At 38.1% G+C, this 19,869-nt stretch overlaps 2 protein-coding genes across 4 annotated transcripts; one reads left to right on the forward strand and one right to left on the reverse strand.

The window, feature by feature from the left end:
• Window positions 1-634: 634 nt before the first annotated feature.
• Window positions 635-13,088, forward strand: LOC136268411 (iron-sulfur cluster assembly 2 homolog, mitochondrial-like). Of its 2 annotated transcripts, XM_066063746.1 has the most exons (5): window positions 656-727; window positions 7,920-8,007; window positions 8,363-8,538; window positions 10,110-10,228; window positions 12,667-13,088. In XM_066063746.1, the coding sequence occupies exons 2-5, from the start codon at window positions 7,920-7,922 to the stop codon at window positions 12,836-12,838; spliced, it is 555 nt and encodes a 184-aa protein (XP_065919818.1). In that variant the 5' UTR covers window positions 656-727; the 3' UTR covers window positions 12,839-13,088. The 2 variants fall into 2 exon arrangements, with proteins under 2 accessions (XP_065919819.1, XP_065919818.1); XM_066063747.1 differs by lacking the exon at window positions 7,920-8,007 and having other exon boundaries at window positions 635-727.
• Window positions 13,089-13,416: 328 nt separating this feature from the next.
• On the reverse strand, window positions 13,417-19,181 carry LOC136268412 (uncharacterized). Of its 2 annotated transcripts, none has more exons than XM_066063749.1 (3): window positions 19,045-19,181; window positions 17,973-18,080; window positions 13,417-13,748 (listed from the first exon to the last, which is right to left on the reverse strand). In XM_066063749.1, exons 2-3 carry the CDS (start codon window positions 18,046-18,048, stop codon window positions 13,561-13,563), a joined length of 264 nt encoding a protein of 87 aa, XP_065919821.1. In that variant the 5' UTR covers window positions 18,049-18,080; window positions 19,045-19,181; the 3' UTR covers window positions 13,417-13,560. The 2 variants fall into 2 exon arrangements, with proteins under 2 accessions (XP_065919821.1, XP_065919820.1); XM_066063748.1 differs by having other exon boundaries at window positions 17,973-18,036; window positions 19,045-19,163.
• Between the last annotated feature and the right edge of the window lie 688 nt (window positions 19,182-19,869).

Genomic DNA, 19,869 nt, shown 5'->3' on the forward strand with positions numbered 1-19,869 from the left:
TTGGACTAGAACAGTAGCCGGAACTGTACCAGTTATTTTTTATCCCTACCCAGCGACATCGAGAGAGCGGTCTGGCCTGCCCGGCACGTAAAACTACAATACAAGACACACCAGACAGTATCACCCCACTGAACACTTCATTATTCCAAATTCATCTACTGTAACGTATCAACAGAGCTTTTATTCAAGAACAATTCATGAATGGAACAACTTACCCACTGCAATAATTGATCATGATGATTTAAACTTATTTACTAATAACTTACTATAGACTCTTAAATCATTGTAGCTAGCTAATAATTGTAAATCTTTGCAAAATTCTTTTTTCCTGGGCACATCAGCAGAGCTGCCTGCCCAGTAATAATAAATAAATAAATAAATAAATAAACAATATAGCTACCTGTTTGTTTAACAGTTTTAGCTAGAGGCTGAAATCGTCTCAGCCACGCTATCGAAATCATCAGATCACAAAACATGAATTCACCTCAACTCCTAGTTTCGCCCCCAGCATAGATACACTACGCACGCATACGGCATAGTATGCTTTGAAGCATAGATAGCTCCGTTAATGAGATGTCTAGCGGGTAGCTGCGAGACTTGCTATTTATGTCCGTACACAGATAGTATATTCTCAGTAGTCACGTGCTATGCATAAATGAAGTGAAGAAATAATTTCGAGTGTGGTTCACTAAAACCGAAGCTAAAACAATCTGTTAACAGTATCCGGGTGAGTGTATTAATGTTAGTGAGCGTGTTGTATCTGAAATATATCTAACGCACATTCTCCAGGTCTTAGACCAAACTTGTTCTCGTTTCTACTTTTGTATGTCACACACAAAGGAAGTTGGTCTGGCCATAGATAATATACCCCCATGGTCTGGCTACGCGAGATTACGTTTCCGATTGCAAGTGGCCAGTAATCCACAGGTACGGGCTGAGCCGCCTTTTTAGATCTTCGCTAAGCTTTTGATCTTTATATCACTCAATTTTACTGCACCGCCTTAGGTCAGGCAAACTTGATTAATTGTTTCTCATCCCCGCCCGCATCCCGTTTTACCCTACCGCAGCAAATGTCACTTGCACCTCAGAAGGTGGTAAAACGTAAGTACTAGTTCTTAAAAGGCTTTAGCTAACCTTAATAGTACCAGGCAGGAGTATTTTGATTGATTGATTTATATATTTAACCTCCGAGCAATCGGCTACAGCCGTTCTTCCTTGCCCAAGGGGACACATTGCAGTACATAGATAGTACACACAAAACTAAACAAAGCAAGGTATAACCGATACAAAGACAACCAAGGTAAACAACTTACAATATACACACGCACAAAAACATGCATATCGTATTAATGTTATCAAAGGAGTGAGTCACAGTGCCGCTTGAGGACATAATTAGAATTAATACAGTCAGTTACAGAAGATGGTAATGCATTCCACCATTGAATGGTTTTATAACGAAAAAAATGTTGAGTAAAGCATAAGTGGAACATAGGTATGTTCGCAAAATATGCTGGTGTCCTTGTACTGTAAGGAGTAGTACAAGGGTGGGTGGACATTTTCTTTAATAATGAAAAATGACCACCCACCCACATGAAAATCCAATTTTTTGTGGATGAACAACAAGTAATCAAGTTTGCCTGGCCCTAGTGAGTTCAGTGTGCTTGGACTTAAATAGTTCATAAGCTTCAACGGGTTAAACTCAAATGTGAAGTATCTTGGACAACTGTAAGGGGTGGGATCCCTCAAGGCAGTGCTCTGGGAACACTGCTATTTCTTGTTCTTGTTTATGTCAATGCAATGCCTTCTGTACTGAAGTTTAGTAAATTGTTACAGTTTGCAGATGACACCACCCTAATTTGCTCTGGTTTTGTGATACTGTGAAAAAGCAATTATCTCATGATTCAGTATCTGATTGGATATCTTCAATTCGAATGAAGCTTAATATCAGTGAATCTAGTGTTATGTGGTTCACACCTAAAACATCACCTGCCCTGCTATCTTTATGGATGGTAACAAGCTACAGGAGGTTGCCAAGACCTAGTTCTATTCTTAGGTTAAACTAGGTGCCCTTCATGTGCATACGACCGAATTTATTAGAGTCACACTAGAGTTCAGTAGGGAAGTCCAGTGGTTGTGTGTCTTTAAATGGATTTCAAAACTCTTCAGCTTTGAAACAAGAGTGTAGGTAAGTAAAGTTAGCGAAGGTAGATCATTCTAGAGTGATTGGTTGTGTGCTCATCCCATTTAATGCTCGCCAGCTGCTGTTCTATCCATCGCCGTGGTGCCCATGCAGAGCTGTTACAAGGTAAATAAAGTATAATTACTATAGAGCATATAACTATTTGTACAATCAGCAAAAGATAAGGTTTACTTATTTCGTTATTCCGCAATTCCGTTATTCCGTATTCCGCGTTTTACTAATTCCCAAAAAATACTTGGGCATAATTTTTGACAAGAGGTTACAATGGGATCACCAAGTTAATGATGTTTGTAAGCGAGTAGCATATTATCTGCATTTATTAAGCAAATATTTAACATTCTCAATCTTGAACTGGTTGATCTTTTCCAGATTAACATATGCTTTGCCAGTGTGGGGTCCACCTTTAAGAAAAGATCAGATTGCTCATGTACAATGACTATAAAATCGTGCCATCTGTATCACCAAGTTGATACGTAAGTTTGATTATGTGACTTCGCATCATAGAGAATTAAACTGGCCACATGTTTCACACATGATGCAATTACAGTCTATAGCTGCTATGTTACGTTATTGCCAACAACAAGAGACATTACACTTATTATAATCTGTGGCCCCAGCATTCGTATGCTACACGTTGTAGTGATCACCACGCCAACCTATCTAATTGTCATCTATCAAGTATTTTCGATCTAGCGCTAGCACTTCAAAGATATAATTTCTTCCTGTAATGACTCATCCTGAACTTGTTGATTGTGTTAAAATTATCATGAACCACAATAATGGTTCATATTAGGGATCGGGGCAAAATTTTTCAAAACTCTCTAATAGAACGTAAGCCAAAAGCAGTCTTCTGGGCTTTGGATGTGTTTCAAAAGCTTTCCAGACCTTCCTCTGGTGTTGTAAAGACTGATCTGGAAGTATAAAACACAAGGGAAGTGGTTTTGGTAGTTTTTAAAAATTTCCTAAATCTCCATATTATTTCGTGCGTCTACAGCCCACAGGAAGTAGATATCAGCACTAAAAACGTATGGTGTATTTTAAAATCATTCCTACCCAGGTCTGTGTGGTATTAAAATCTTTGCTTTCTAAGGCGATTACGAGATATAGAGCAAGAGTCATGGCTTTGAGACACCATTCACTCATGAAGCCATAAAAGTAAAAGCACAACAGTTAAAAAAAAAAAAAAGCCATTTGAAGCAATGCACAGGACTACAACTCATCAAGATGTATTAAACTAAACATTAAACATAAATGCTACTCACTGAAATTTGTTTCTGAACGCTTTAGAGTTCTTCAACTCGCATCAGGGGATGTGGCCCATAGCCCGTCACTGAAATCGCATTCTGGGCACTTTCCTAAGGGCTGCTACAGCCGTTTATCAGTAAAGAATCGACGTAACAAGCCTCGTCAGCTATCAGAAATAGCATAACCCTTCAAATAAAAAGGGTGTGTGTCCCCTTTGTATGTAATCGAAAATTAAGGACAGCTCTGAAGCTTTGGGGGAAAGAATTTGTGAAAGAAAACAGTATCACCTTCCAGTATATATGTATCAGGCCTAATAAGCTACCGGAAATTTAATTCAGAAAGTTGATATTGATGTTCAAGGTGGCAATGCTGCTTCTGTAATGGTAACAATTCCATCATCACAGGATTGGGCAGAGTTTTCCTCTCTACCCACTGTTTGAGCATGAAGACCTTTTCTCATCTTTTATATTAAACAAAAAAACTTGCATCATAAAAAAGAATTAAAAAGAGGGCGTGTCTCCTTCATACATGATCAAAAGATTGAGAGCAGTTGCCTTAAGGATCTGCACAAGAGAAGACTAAATAATAGCTACAGATAGCTACTTTTTACAGATTGGTAAGGTTTCCAGCTATATAATTTCAATGCCTTTATTGTTGTGGATCAAAGCATTTAACATGTTGGGTGAATACAGCCTGTGCATGATCATGCCTTTTCAGAGTGTAGCTATAGCTATGTATTCCATAAGACTGATCATGAGTACACACTCTACCTGTAGAAGCGCTACTAAAAACTATTACCGTTAATTGCATATTTCCAATACCAAGACAAAGATTAAGTGATAAAGAAGGTATTAGCAACCGTTGTTTTGATGTACAACAGAATTCTTATTGAAAACACTAGTGCTCAGGTTTCCCGTTCTCTAATCAATTCTCTGTGAGGCCAGGCTGGCGGCATCCGCTTCTTCTTTTTTTTTCAGTTCACTTGGAGGCGATTTCAGCATCCATTTTACTTTCTTCTATGTTTATTCGGATCGACTACAAGCACGTAAAGTGTCCTTATAGTTCTACCTATCGATATATCCGTAGATAACTGACGAAACTTGCAACACATGTGACTCCTTAAGATTTCAACAGCGATTTATGGGCTTGGAGTAGTGGGGTTGAATGCCCTAAAATACTAAACTTGAGGTGCACTTTTGAATGGTGCTTGTTAAAACTTTGCTGAAGGCTTGGTTATACAAATATATGCACTCACGTGTGCCGTGTCCAGCCTCCTCTGCCTGTAGCTATAGTAGACAGATGCTTGAGCATCATGAAGCAAGCCTTTGCATATTATATTACTGCAGTACTATATATTACTTCAGTACTATATTACTACATGCAGTGCACACCAGCCATAAAATTGTGTTGTCCATGTGCATGGACATGAAAAAATTTCAGAAACTAGTGGGGCAAAAAATTGTAAATTTAAACAAGTAGAATAGAGATCGAAGTTGTGATTCTGAAAAAAAAATTGCGTAAACAAGAAGTAATAGGGATGGTGATTCACAATACTGCTCAATATATCAATATGAGTCAAGCAGCTTGATTTGTGTATAAGATTCCTATTTCGGCTTTTTATTTGAACAGTCGAAATAGGAATCTTAAATTCAATGTACACAAATCAAGCTGCTTGGCTTGTATTGATGTATTAAGCTGTATTGTGAATCGCCATCCCTATTACTTCTTGTTTATGCAGTTTTTTTTTCAGAATCACAACTTCGATCTCTATTCTACTTGTTTAAATATACAAATTTACAATTCTTTGCCCCCCTAGTGTATTACGTAATGATGTGTGTTAGTAATTTGTGTATAGTTTTGACTTTGTATCTGTTTGTGCTGTATGTATGCTCTGGTAAGGTAGAACAGTTCATACCGATTACTAAGAGGAAAATAATAAATCAATCAAATCAATGAGGGTGAAGCAATTGATTGTTAAATTTCTTCGAGATATGAAAGGGGGATTTGTCTTTACCAAAGAAACTCACCAATGGAAGTGCTTCTTGGACACTAGCTACTTTGCTCGTATTGCTAGTGCACCTATCAATGTCCACACCCAGGTATCCGTTACCAACTAGAGATCTACGTCTTGCCTCACCCCTACTGAGGTGGCCTCCCTTAGTTGGCACTGAGTGTGGCACTTCACCGGATCGAATCTGGGTGACCTGTGGATCAAGTCACGATGGGCTGGCTTTTTTTTTCAGCCCTTTGTATTTGTTCCATATCACTGTAGGATAAATTTTGCTTAAGCTCCTAGGCTAGTGGTAAACACCTTGTACAGGCTCTGCCTTCTGTGTTCACTCTCCAGTGCCTAACAGGAAAAGTTGGTAATATAAATTCGGACTTTTGATGGCAGCAGTTTTTTGAACCAAAAAGTATTGTTTGTAAAATCCCCTTTAAGAACCTCTTTTAGGGGGTGGGGACATAAAGCTTCTTGATCCAGTACTCAAACTTTGCACTATAGTATGTACAAGTGCTGGATCCTGAAAAATAGCTTAAAATTAAAAGTGGATTTTTCTCAAGAGAGTAAATATTTCAGCCAACCAGATGATTAATGGTGACAACAAAAAGTGTCAACAACAGACACTACGGTTTGGCTCCATTACAAGTTTGAGAAAGGGCTGTAATGGACACATTACTTTTATGGCTTCTCCATAGGAAATGTATGGTGAAACTTTTGATTGGCTATGTGAGACATTTCTTTTGAAACATTTTTAGCGGGTCAAGCAGTACTACACATAAGCCAAATTTCAAGATTGTGTGTAATTGCATCCATGAGTTATTTGAGGATCCAGCTCAACATGTACATACTATAATTTTTGCTAGAGATTTGATTTTCATGAAATGTCTAGACCTTTTTTGACCGAGAAATCCCAACTCTGCTAAGTGTTAATTGGTGTGAAACAACTACATAAGAGGTGACAATTTGAAGTAAGCCAATTATATGTAGTAAAGTCTATGTGCAGCCATGTTAAATGATGATGTTTTACTGTATAAACTTCTTGTAAAATGTGCAGCTATTAAGCACTAATTATCATTCGCCAGAGTTGACGATTTCTTGGACAAAAAGGTATACGCATTTCAGCAGACCCTTTTGGAGGGGGCACTATTGATAAACACCACCTTGATGTCATTTTTTCTGGCACACTTGAAATTAAAGGTAACATAGATAGTATAGGGCGCTATTGTGCCCTATACTATTTATGGAACCAATTCTCACTATTCTAGTAGTTCAAAGTTAGGGTTAGGGTTCGGATTCAGCTTTATCTTCTTTAACATAAGCAAGATCATTGTCTTGCATTTAAGGAGCTGGCAGCTAGCAGTGGTTAACACTCTGATGTATTGCAAAAAGTAGTGAAATTGATCTCAGAATTCTGCATTCTCCACATATAAAAAAAATATTAATCAAAAGTGTGCCCAATAAAGAATACGCCCTCAGAGAGGTATGCAAGGACGAGATTAACCGATGCGCAACCCTAATCTACAGTAGAAGATGCACCAATATGGCTTAGCTGATATTCTTATAACAGATATAAAATAATATTATCAAGCTGATAAACAAAGCTGATCTTTTCTCTAAAAATTTTGTACTCTAAAAATTGAGTGTGAAACTTTAATCAACAGTTGACATTACATAAACAGGTGATGCTAGTGCCCATAAATAGATGTTTATGTATATCTGTATCTGTATTTGTTGTTTGTTTACACATGTTCGTGATCACCCTCCTAGCCCCACTAATATAACCCGTGCTTGAATATGCAGGTTTGTGAATATCTAGCCCTTTTTAAAACCAATCTCATTAAAAAGTCAAGGATAAGTTTTGTAAACGTAGTGGCTATTCGTCCGATTCTGGACGCCAACTTATTTGGGCTATTCGTCCAGTTCTCACTCATCATAACTCAAGTATCAAGGTAACTTTTTAGTGAGTTCGAGGCAAGCTAGTGTGAGCAAATCAAGCATCACGGTTTCGCGAAGCCGGGCCAACCCTAGGTCACCTCAAACTCACCAGAAACTTACCTTCATACAGATAGTGGAAGGCATCATTATGCTTAACAGGCAAAGTTAAGGTTAGCATGAGGGTTAGCATTAGGGTTAGAGTCGAGTTCAGCTTTGGTTACCCGGTCTTCTTACTATATGCAGGTTACTTACTGAATCACATTTATAAGATAGAAAAGTAAGAGAGGTAGTGCTAGCAGTGGTAGCACAGTAGGTAACACACTTGCCTTTCACACCGGTGGTCCATGTTTGAGCCCTGGAAATTTAGCTGGATTTGTTTTCTTCTCGTTTTGCCAACCTTTTTCTTTTGTCTAAGGTTTTTTTTTAAAATTACATACGGAACTGGACGAATAACCCCTTCCCTGGTATACTATTGTATTGTACATGTGATACAATTGCTGTAATGGACTTAATCCGCAATGACGTCACGAACACAAGATGGCCGTGTTGTTTGAGGGACTAATACAAGTGGCTATGAGAATCATATGTCAGCCAGGGAAGAAGATATCAAGTTCTAAACCAACAGGTACGGTTATAAGACAAGACAATAAAAGAACTGTATTGCGCATCATGGATAATGTTCAAGATATACTTATTTGCAATGGTTTTTGTTACTTTGTTCCCACACCTGTTGACTACTGGTCGCTATTTTACTTCCTGACTAAAATTTGATTGATCAAAGCAATTTCTCCATAGGTACTTGTGCATAAAACAATTCAGTTATCTTGTGCTTGTGACGTCATTGTTGATCAAGTCCATTTAATGATACTGTACAATGGGTTTTGTCAATAATCATGCACAACAGTAATACATAAATGATGCTGTGGCACTTATAGATCCTTGAGTGTATTTTTGATTTGGTTTTTCATGTCATTGTACAGTGATGGCGTTGAGATACACTACTGGTTCACTATCATGCTACTTGAGAAGAAGTGTCAGTAATGGTCTGACTTATTCAGTACTGATGTGGCATCGAAGGCACAACACTACTGACTCTGTGACGGATGATACAACAAAACAACATAGTGGTCTGAAACTGACGGACAAGTGTGTACAGGTATAACTTATGTCTTGAGTATATGATATACGTACTGAGTAGAGTCTGAGTGTGTACCTGTCGTTCCCCTACACACTTTATGGTACCATGTTTAATGGCTGTCACTGGATGCTCTTCAGTGAAAAAAATTTCAATTATTATCAGTAGTGTAGCATGGGATATAAATGTTTATAGCCTGTATGATTGTTGCTAGAGGATAGACACATGGTAGTATGTCATGTGGTCCAAGCATGTAAGCCTTAGCAGTGGTCCACATACTGAATTTGAGAGAATCACCAAAGGCAACCCAAATCTAATGATACAAGTCCTCCAGCTTGGCCTTCTCCTTTTGGAACAATAAACCTTATCCCAAATGTTGTCTCGGATTGCAAATGTACACTCTCTATTTGGGGAACTCGCAACATACTCGAGCGAAAGTTCTATTGGAGAAATTGAATGAATACTTAATCCTGAAAGAAGATTTTTTGTAAAGGTATAAAATCTATTATCTAACGCCGGGTTAGAATTTTCAGCTGGTTTTCTCAATGTTTCTTAATTGTGAAAACCATACCTGGTAGTTTAGCCTCGATATCTTGTGTGTTAGTTGCTGTACCAATCTTCAAAATATTGATCGCCATTGGTAGCAATACTCGAAAATATAAGAGTCCCCAAATAGAATATTCATGTGATGTCAGGCTTACAATGGCTGTAAAATGCAAATTTCGTTATGTGGTTGCATTGAAATTTGGTGCTCAGTATGAGGATCCAATTCTGACTCTTTCTACTGAATGCTATAGAGAGTCCATAGTCATACACAATTAGTTACCATAACAACTGATTTGTTGTCATGTCTACAAAGTGAACCACTATGATATACGTAATTGAAAAATCAGTCTGTGGAAAAAGTGTGGATGGGTCAATCATTGTAGCTTAAACCTTTTGTAGTGAGTAATAGCAACGGAGTTATGTATAAAAACATGCATAACAATACAACAAGCATGAGATTTGTAATGATAGACCAACATTTTGTCATACCTACAGAATGAATGGAGGGTCACACCCACCATTCAAGTCAGAGTGCTTTGGTGTTCCTGGTACCATGCAAGACCAATTGGAAGCTTTTACTTTAGCTCAAAACTTTTAGAGCTGTGGACAGAAAAGCAAAGCAGGCATGCTAAAACACACCAACTGTGGCCCACTGGGATTCTTGTGCACCACACAGGCAGTCAAGTCTGGGCAAGCAATTCCTCTTGTCATGCAGGCACAGTGTTCAGGAAGCCAGGCATGTGTGGCTGGTTGGTGGGCACACACCTGGTTTAAAAAGTATTATCTATAAAATAAAAAATACAGCCGAAATGCCAGGATGAGTCGAAAGTTGCAGTCAAGAAATGGCTGCAATGATTGTGTGTATGTTTGTGTGCACGCACATATGCGTACGTGGGTATCTGTATGTGTGTGTGTGTGTGTGTGCGTGCGTGCGTGCGTGCGTGCGTGCGTGCGTGCGTGCGTGTGTGTGTGTGTTACAACATCTAACATGTATATCTGCGTCTCCATGTGTTATGACATCAAACCTCGTGCTATCATTCCTACAGAGACTACTAGAGGTTAGTGAAGGAGGGAAAAAGATGTTGAGGGTGACAGTTGATGGAGGAGGATGCTCTGGTTTCATGTACAAGTTCAATTTGGATTCCTCCACAAAGAACGATGACAAGTATGTACTTTATAGCATGGTCGTGACTTGTGTTTAGTTCTGGGGGAAGGGTAAGTAGGACGTGCACATGTGTATGTAATATGTGACCGGATCTGTGAAAAATTGACATAATTGCACAAGCCTAAATTTACAGTATAAAGCATTGAATACATTGGGTGAAATACTTGCGATTATTGACAAAATTCCGTAAATTTTTTTAACTCTTTCTTAGCGAAGGAAGGGACTAACAATAAAAAACCTGGATATCATCTTATTCGCCTGTGCAAGAGGAGTTAGAAAATCTTTGTTTTGTTGCAGTAGCCCCAAGGATACCTAAGTTATGAGCATTTGTTTACATCATGTCGAAGCGTTCGTACGCGATCGCGAATTTTACCTTTGTATGCAGTGAAGAAGGGCGAGTAAAGGAAAAACTTACCCAGTAATTGATTCCCCTGCTCATGGCAAACACGATGGTGAACAGTTTAGCTCTGTACCTCAATCCGTTGGTAAGTTACAACCGTTTTTGTAAGCGCTTGTAATTTATTTTCCCTATACTTGCTGTACATATCAATTTGTTGCTACTTTGTAGGGCTGTAACTCTGGCATATGAAGCTGAAACTTTGCCAGTGGGTACACTTGGCTAAGCAGATTATAAATAGTTAATAAACAGAAATTTGAAAAATATGCGTTTATGTCCTGTTTTCGCAGATCCGGTCACACTTATTGCTGTGAACATGTACAAGAATTGCATTTCTAGAGTGCTTTCATGGCACACACGTACACCATGAATTGGGAAATTGACCAAATAGTGCTGTATTCCTTGATATGAAATGAAGCAATTCGTTTACGTCTATCACATCATAAACAGACACACAGGCATACTGTACAGGAATAAAGCAAGCTCTCCATGAGCAGGTGAATAAGATATTGGATAGTTTGAGAATTGCTTCCCTGAGTAATGGCTGGATTAAAAATTATACTTGTGTGGGTTATTTATTGAGACGGTCACGTATAGTCCTTAAGATGATTGCTGTAACCCATTCCACGATTGCCTTCCATCGTCATAACTGTATTTGTTTGTCTTCTTAATAAAATTTTATGCAAGGCTGTGTTTCTTTATAAGAAATGATTTTTCATATCCTAGTTCTGTCTTGACTATATTATGCAGTTTTTAGGTAACCAAGAGTGGTGCCATGTATTGGTGACGTTAAATATTTTAAGTGTCCTAATTTGGCTGTTTTCTAGAAATATTACTGTCCCTTGGTTGCTAAGAGAGAACATTTTGTATCATGTGAGTGACATGACTAAACAATTAACCACTTCCAATGGTGGATGAGAGTCTTGTGAACTTTCTGGACTGTATTCAGAGATCAATACTAGTGCATAAGAGGAGACTACTGGTAAAGACTACTACACAACTGAACCTGCAGATGTTTAACTGTACTTAGAATTTACATTGTGTTTCAATTTTTCTCATACCTATAATTATATTAAATCCACAAACACGTGTGCACACAACAGAAGTAGTAGTTCTTCGTATGTACCTATCATCATACAGTGTTTATAGGTGATGAAATATTGTCTTGCATTACACTTATCAAATGGGATACACAATGACATGATTGTATGCTTGTGGTGTTAGCTAGTAACCAAGTAACACTTACTCCCTTTATTCCGGACACTTTTAAAGTTCATGCTAGTGTCCTCCTATTGGAGTAGACAGGTAGTTCTAATTTTATAGTGCAAATAAAATAAGTTAGATGTACATGTCCCGTAGGCTATCGTTTTATATAGTTAGTGTTTTTTGACAAGATTTTAGAAATGAATAATGTGTGTAGTGTGTGTCGTTTTTAGCACCACTATTAACTGGCTAACACTTCACAAGGTTGACAAGCCCAAGATGTTAGCAGGTGGTATCACTTGGCATGTACTAACCTGGTGTCTCTCTTGAGGTTTTATAAGCCTCCCAACAGGGAACATCTCTAATATTAGTTTGGTGGGCTTGTCACAATGTCAGTGGTACATGCCAGTTAACTAGGTGTGCACTGCTGGCATGATGATCTGCCTTTGCTATTGTCTGTCCCTTCCTTTTTGGTAGGTTGTGTAACCCATAACTGGGCAGTAGAGATGTGTGTGTGTGTGTGTGTGAAAGTGCACTCAGTGTGTATAGCATGCATACTCTGTGTCCGTCCCACACTAGTACAAATAAAAAAAATAGATGTCGTGTTACATAAGGCATCTAATTTGTACTACAATGATACGGGCAGTCTGGTTCACACTGTTGGCCATATCTTTTGACATGTCCATAGCTATGAAAGTCTGACCATACTAAATTTTTACATTGTCATTGCTGTCTTTCATACTACTGATTTCACTCTACCCTAATAGAATACACACTTGTTAACAATGCTGTATAAGTAAACAATCACTTTCATATCATTTGTTTCACTTTTTCACAGAATATTTGAGAGAGATGGAGCAAGAGTTATCATTGATGAGTTATCACTGGGTTTCTTGGATGGTTCAACAGTTGACTATCATGAAGAGTTGATACGTTCGTCATTTAGAATAGAAGATATCCCTCAGGCTGAGAAGGGCTGTAGCTGTGGAGCTTCATTTGCTGTTAAATGATGATCCTTTACCATACAAACAGGAGGGGAGTGGCTATTATTACACTGTGAATATTTAAACATGTACACTAGCAGAAAAACTTCTGGCCATGGACATCTGAATGTTAGTGTAAAATTGTCTATTGTTTAACATTTTTGTATATACAAATAATACCATCAGCCAAATTTCACAGATGCTACTAGTGTATATACACGTGTTGTCCATGTGCTGTGCATGAACATTATTAATTCTTGAGCATGTCATCTTTTAATCACGTGAAGTAGCTGCAACTCCCAACATGCCAAACTGATATTGACCTCCCCGCATGATGAATTGGCAGTATTAAAGCAGCTACATACAAAGTGGAAACATTGCTACGAACTTAGTCCAAAATGGTTTTAAGTGCTTTTAATGTGATATGAACGTTATAAATTTGTAACAGACACTTTGAGGACCAGCTGATTTACTAGCTGTTATAAAGAGGTTGTCCTTTTTCAGAGGTAAAACTGTTCTGAGAAACTGTGCATTATAAGGAGGAAAATGTACAGTACTAGTGTCCTGTTATTCAGAGGATCTACTCCAGTGTTAGTGTAGCTATGTAGTACTACAACCAGCATATCGGCAATGCATTAAATATGTACATACAAATTACAACACATTGTACAGTGTTACATCTGATGATATGAAATGATTTGCTCTGCAACGGCTTGTTCATTCAATGAGAAATTAGCAACTGAAAATCACTAGCATCCATAGATGCAGATGAGGATTAGCCATACAAATATCCATGGTGGGAACAGAAGACACAATACAAAATGGAGAAGATGATTGACCGCTGGTTCTCTGCTCTCACTAACATACACATGTTGATGTACTATCAATGGTGTCTGCTCTGTAGTGTCTTTTGGTGGAGGGGGTGGTGGATAAGTTGCTACAACAAATACAATACCATGAGATACTATTTTACTATGCACTACTCATGTAAAACACAAATAACATTGAAGTACAGCAGTATCAGGTCACTGTATGTCACTTCCCTACACTGGCCACCAATAATACCCAAATGCGTCAGTTGTGTACACCGAGACCATCAAAAGAATCACCTTTGATACCAAAAAATTGGCCTCAATAACGAGGTTGCTAAGAAGACACATGATTTTCCAAGATTGAATTTATGAAAACAAAGACCCCTTGTTGTCTGGTCACAAATCTGACCTGCTTTGTAAAGAATGGAGGCTCAACCCCCATGTCATAAAACTTATTGCTTGGGATTGTTCCATTTGCAGTACTTCATATACATCTATTTATAGACAGAAAGCAAATTCAGTACTCTAAAAGAGTAGTCAAACACTCTAATAGAATGGTCAATTCTAATGTATTCACACAATAGCAATGTGATATTTTTCCTTGGCATGATACTAAATTTTCCCAAGTAAAAAGATGTAGTCTACTCTTCATACAGAGTAGGAGTACACTACCATACATATGGCTAGCTGCTCATGATAATGAATTTTCTTCAAAGGCTAGAATCTGCTCATTAAACTTTACACTAGATAAAAATATCTCATATTCACAAAGTGTGACCTGCATTCCTATTCTTGTCATCTTTTGGCCAAAATTTCCTGACTTTACATATTTTAAGTCATTTTGAAACCTTGCTTAGCAGCCATCTCTTTAATATGACTACCTTGTTATAGTGACTACCTCTAGTAGAGCTAAGATGTGCTCTATTACATGTCCATCCATCTGTATGTCTGTCAGTGCACATACACAAGAAGAAGCCTTTTAAGCTGAGTACAATGAATGAGTAACTTTAGTACTGTACGTATATAGTAGGGATAAAAAAGGATTGGGTTTTCCTGCCCAACCCAAAAACCAGCCTCTTTTTTCCTGAAGTCATGACAGCTAGGCAAATGCCGTCAGAGTGAACCCAAATGTAACAAATTTGAAATTTAAAAACTGTTATGCTTAACTGAATTTTCTACTAACTGACTGATGCTTCAGCCAATGCTACAGACATAATTTCTTCACTGCTCGTCTTTTCGCCTACCACAGTAGCTACAATGGATGTCTAATGGAGTAACCCTTGTCCTCCTTTGTGTCCCATTTTACTGCGTTGGGGTTGATTATTGGGTACCACGTGGTTGGATTCCTTTTGCTGACTATGATGTTTACAATGGCTTCTCGTATTGTCTTTGTTTGTTGCACTGTGTAATGAGCAAGCAGAACTTAGCTGAAAACAAAATGGAATGGCAACTTCGCCGTCAGTAATTAATAGTCAGGGAATGCATAAAGACACAAAACTCGTTTTATCATATGTCTGGTGACATTGTATCCTTTGATGCAGTATGCACGGGTTTACCAGTCACAAATACCAAAAGGCATAACAAGTATAGGACATTTTAAATGTGAGTAAGGATCATAGAATACACCTACAGCTATTCATGGTTATACTACTGGTTGGCATTAAACATCCACAACATAGCTGCAGGTGTAGGCATCTTCCCTTACTTTTATTTTTATGACGTACTTAGCTTGTCACCCAAAAATTTACCTCACCTTTCTTTCACGACAGCTTGGTAGTGTATAATCAAACTCAAACGTGTCTGCAGAGCAGTTTAACCCTAAACACTTCCAACAAAACTCAATAAATTACTTAACTGCAGTTTTACTAACTAACAGATCAAGTAAAAGCCAACTATGGTTAACACTAAGGGATTGATTTCTTCAGTGTTCATATGAGACGTGTCTTTTTACCTAAAGCAGTAGCTACAGTAGATTTATCATGGACTGACTTTGTCCTCCTTTGTGTCCCATTTCTTTCTGCACTACCACTAATGATTTGTGTAATGGCTTCCTAAGTCTGCAATTTCTGTATTTGATTGAATTATTTTTGTAATTTGGTAATTACATTATTATGCACCACTTTAAACTGAAATACAATTTTTTATAGTGTGCATTTGTGTTTCTCACAGGAATTGTTTAGAGAAAGCCTTGAGGCTGTCCTTAATTATTGTTTGCATTTGTTATTTAGGGTAGCCTACAAGGCTAGATATACCAATTGGTTGTTTTATGCCCCATATAGCCCATTGAGAATAACATTCATAACATCTTCAGGAGCTTGCCTCAATCATTTTTCAACCTGGCAAGAATAAACCATCTCAAGCAAAAGCTTACCAACCTGGAATGTTAATACTGGTACTGCACGACCTTCATTTCTCACATATATACTGCTTTTAGCATAAGCCATTTTGGGTGCGGAAAGATACATAAACATACATAACATAACATACATACATACAAACACACACACACACACATGTTTTTGGAAAGCAATTTCAGGAAACCAGGAGCGTGCCAGTTTAAAATGGTATCTTCATTTACATGGGATATATCATCACAAAGGTAAGGTTCATCGTAACCTCACCACCATTAGTTCATGGTCACCATAGAAAACATATACATGTAAGTATAAACCTGGGCAAAGGCACTATAGTCATTAAGGGCAAATTGTATGCTTAGTCTCTTATAAGGGAAATCCCAGATTTCATTTATAGTCTGTAGATAAATTTCACTACCCAGGTTGACAAAGAACCCTGTGAGGTCTATTTATTTAGACACCATAAGTATTTACCTAGAGTATCATACAGTACGATAGTAACTGTGTAGTAGGGACGACAAAGGAGTAGGCGTGGCTTACAAAATACAATCTCCCAGAAACTGGGGTTGGAGGGATTTTTTTCTTCTTCCTTACTTTGGCCCCTTTTCTGTTACACTTTTTCAGTCAGTCAGTAAGTCAAGTCACTAGGTCTAAGTCCTTGAAATTAGGTTAGGTAATCCTAAGGCTGCAGCACATGTTGCTGTCAGACCTTCAGTGCTGGTCACTGTAAAGTGCTAATAATAATAATAAACCAGCCTCAATTTTCCCTGATGACGATAAGGCAGTATTGGTTAGGTAAATCTAAGCCCAAAAAAGCCTTTAGGTCGACCCGAAATGCTTTCAACAAGTCGCTACAGAAATTTTTTAAAATTATTCAACGAAATTCTCTGACTGACTGACTGACTGACTGATATTTTCAGACAAGCGTACCTCGATAACGGCTGCAGCTACAGTAGGAGCTTGAGTTTTTCACTGTTCGACATCGCTTCAGCCCGAGATATGCCTTTTGGCATGCTGCAGTGCGCACCATGCATTCTTCATGGACTTACTGTTGTCCTCCTTTGTGTTCCATTCATCTTTGCTGACAGCGCAAGGTGTCGATTTGGTGGTAGCTATAGGTAGTTGCGCGATGGCTTCTCTAGGTTTGTAACGGAAATTGTCTGTATTTCCACAGTGGCAATTTTGATTTTAGAGATGTATTTCTCTTGGCATTTCATGATTCTTAATAGGACAACAAAGCGCACTGATGAATGCTTTGGTGATAGCGCGTGATGGCTTCTCTAGGTTTGTATAACGGAAATCGTCCATATTTTTCATAGTGACTATTTTGACTGCAGAGGCGCATTTTGAACAGTTCTTGATTTGTAATGCTGTGTAACAGGCTGACAACGAAGTGTAATGGATACTGCATCTAACTGATAACTGGGGCGTGCGATACTATTCCTTCTTTTGATGCGGTATGCGTGGGTTTACCAGTCATAATTCCATTTTACAAAAAAAAAGCTAACAAGCAAGTATACACAAAAATTTGGAATTTTCAACTAGAGTAGGGACCATATTGAGAAAAAGTACTGAAACTAGTGCATGATATTAAACAATAAGAAGTGTTATATCCCTACTGTGCTTTGGTAACTTGGGCACAGCAGGGATATAACGCTTCTTATTGTTTTACTGTGATTTAATATCATGTACTACTCAAACTCAACCTAGTTTCAGTACTTTTTCTCAATATGGTCCTTACTCTAGTTGAAAATTCCAAATTTTGGTGTATACTTGTAACATTAGTATACCATAGCCTGTTTGCATTCACCTGAGCCTTCTTTGAAATTATTTTGCATTAGAACAACCAAGCATATTTAAAACACATTACCACACCTTTATCCTAATTTTAAAAACCCATAAAACTTGTAAGCTTTTTAAAACAGATTTGGTTAACGAGGATCCGTGTACAGTTCAACAATGATTCAATTGACGGTCACAGTACATATTACTTACCAGCAGGAGGAGGAATGTCGGCAGTAGCAGAATATGGTGGAGGAGGTGCAGATGGTATTGTCTCCTGTGAGGTCATCTCTATCACACCCTAACCCTTTATAAACGTACCTGCAGTGTTGTGAAATGAAGTGATAATTTTACAACACATGGATACAAATAACAGTGCATAGAATAGTTTGGATTTACTAAACATTTTCAAGCACTCATTAATGTCAAGTGCACAGTGTTGTATAAAGTTAAAGCAAAACACACAAACAGCAGTATTTCTAGTGTACACTAATTCAATCAAGTTATTCTGCTGTGATATCATTGAAAAGGCGCACATGTCAAGTGACTATACGTCACATGAACCACTTGCAGAAGAAAGCAGGGTAGTACATCAATGTGAACTAAAACGGCAACTCAAATACACTTTGTAGAGAGAACCATCACTAGTAAATGAGATAAATACATAAGGGAGTAGCACTTCAATATACACTGTACTCCGATCTTCGTTGACACGGCCTTGATCAAAACAAAAGTCAAGCTAAAAATTTGCAGCCAGTCAAAGGACAAGTACAATTTGTAAATGTACACCACAATCAATACTTTTAGAATACTGACGTGAATGTAAATTTACAAAAATATACTACAATATGGTCAAAAGTCAAGCAAAAATTTTAGCAAGTCAAGACTTATTTCTCGAGTTTGACCACTTTGACTGAGGATGAAGATCAGAGTACAGAATAAATTTGTCAAAACGACAGGGTTGTACAAAAGGACACGTAGCTACCCCTTGTTTTACAAAACAAAAATTGAAATATTGTCAGATTGACTTACAGACGGTTAAGGATTGTACCACGGCAAAACTGAGGAGTTTAAGTATGGACCATAACCCAAAACAAACTAACCAAATGAATCAACAAAATTGCTGACAACGCAACGCAGGAAACAAGAACTCTTACGGTATGTACGGGCGTGTCACCAAATAATTAGAGCCCGGGTTAATTAATCTATGATTAGAGGGAAAAATTCGAGGCAAACATTGGCAAGTTTGCTGTATAGTTTACGTACAGCAATCACACAATTATACCTTTAGTTCCAACTCGTAACTTGAGTTCCTGATCCAATCCCCGCGAACATTCAGTCGATCGCTTACTAGGAGAATCCGTAAATATACGGATAACAAATGCAATGTTGTCATATCTTGGGTGTCATGTACAGTTGTAGGATTATTATTTTTTTTTTAACGGAAAGGAAATGAAAACTATGATGATCATAACACACGTACATACTGAAAACTACAACATACTACTACTTGTTACCTAAGGCCACTACAATGACATAACTTGTTTCTCATCAACCGCCCGCACCAAAATTTTCTTTTTCCCATGCGAACTCATTATTGCACGACATTGCAGTATGGCTTTTTGAGTGTTGTGTTAGTGGGTTTATCACATAGAAAAGCACTATTTCTATGGAAAACTGCAATCCCATTGAGATACAGACACCATTTTTGAGTTTTTTTTTGCTTCTGTGTTGATTATATAGAGTGCTTTCTGGAGCATCAACAACCACCAAGGTATCAACAGTGGGTGCTACAGTGCACATTAGACTATACACTAGCATTGGTACTGTGACCTACATGCCTTATGTGGAGGAGGGCCATCATATCTAAGAGTCATTGTAGCTTTAGTGTTGCTACTTCTGCCACAAGCTTGCACAGCCCCTCCCCCTAATAAGACTGACCAGCCTACACGTGCTAACACCGCTGCTGTACTGGGGTATGACACATGACCCCAAGACTGGTGGAAGTCTCGTAAAGTACTTGAAAGCTTTGTTACTGAAGTTGAAGTTTATGTGCACTCAGAGTTTTACCCTCAGTGTGCAACAGTGCTTGGTGTGCACCCAGCCAATA

Source organism: Dysidea avara, chromosome 10 (assembly GCF_963678975.1).
Source record: "Dysidea avara chromosome 10, odDysAvar1.4, whole genome shotgun sequence".
NCBI classification, from domain to species: domain Eukaryota; kingdom Metazoa; phylum Porifera; class Demospongiae; order Dictyoceratida; family Dysideidae; genus Dysidea; species Dysidea avara.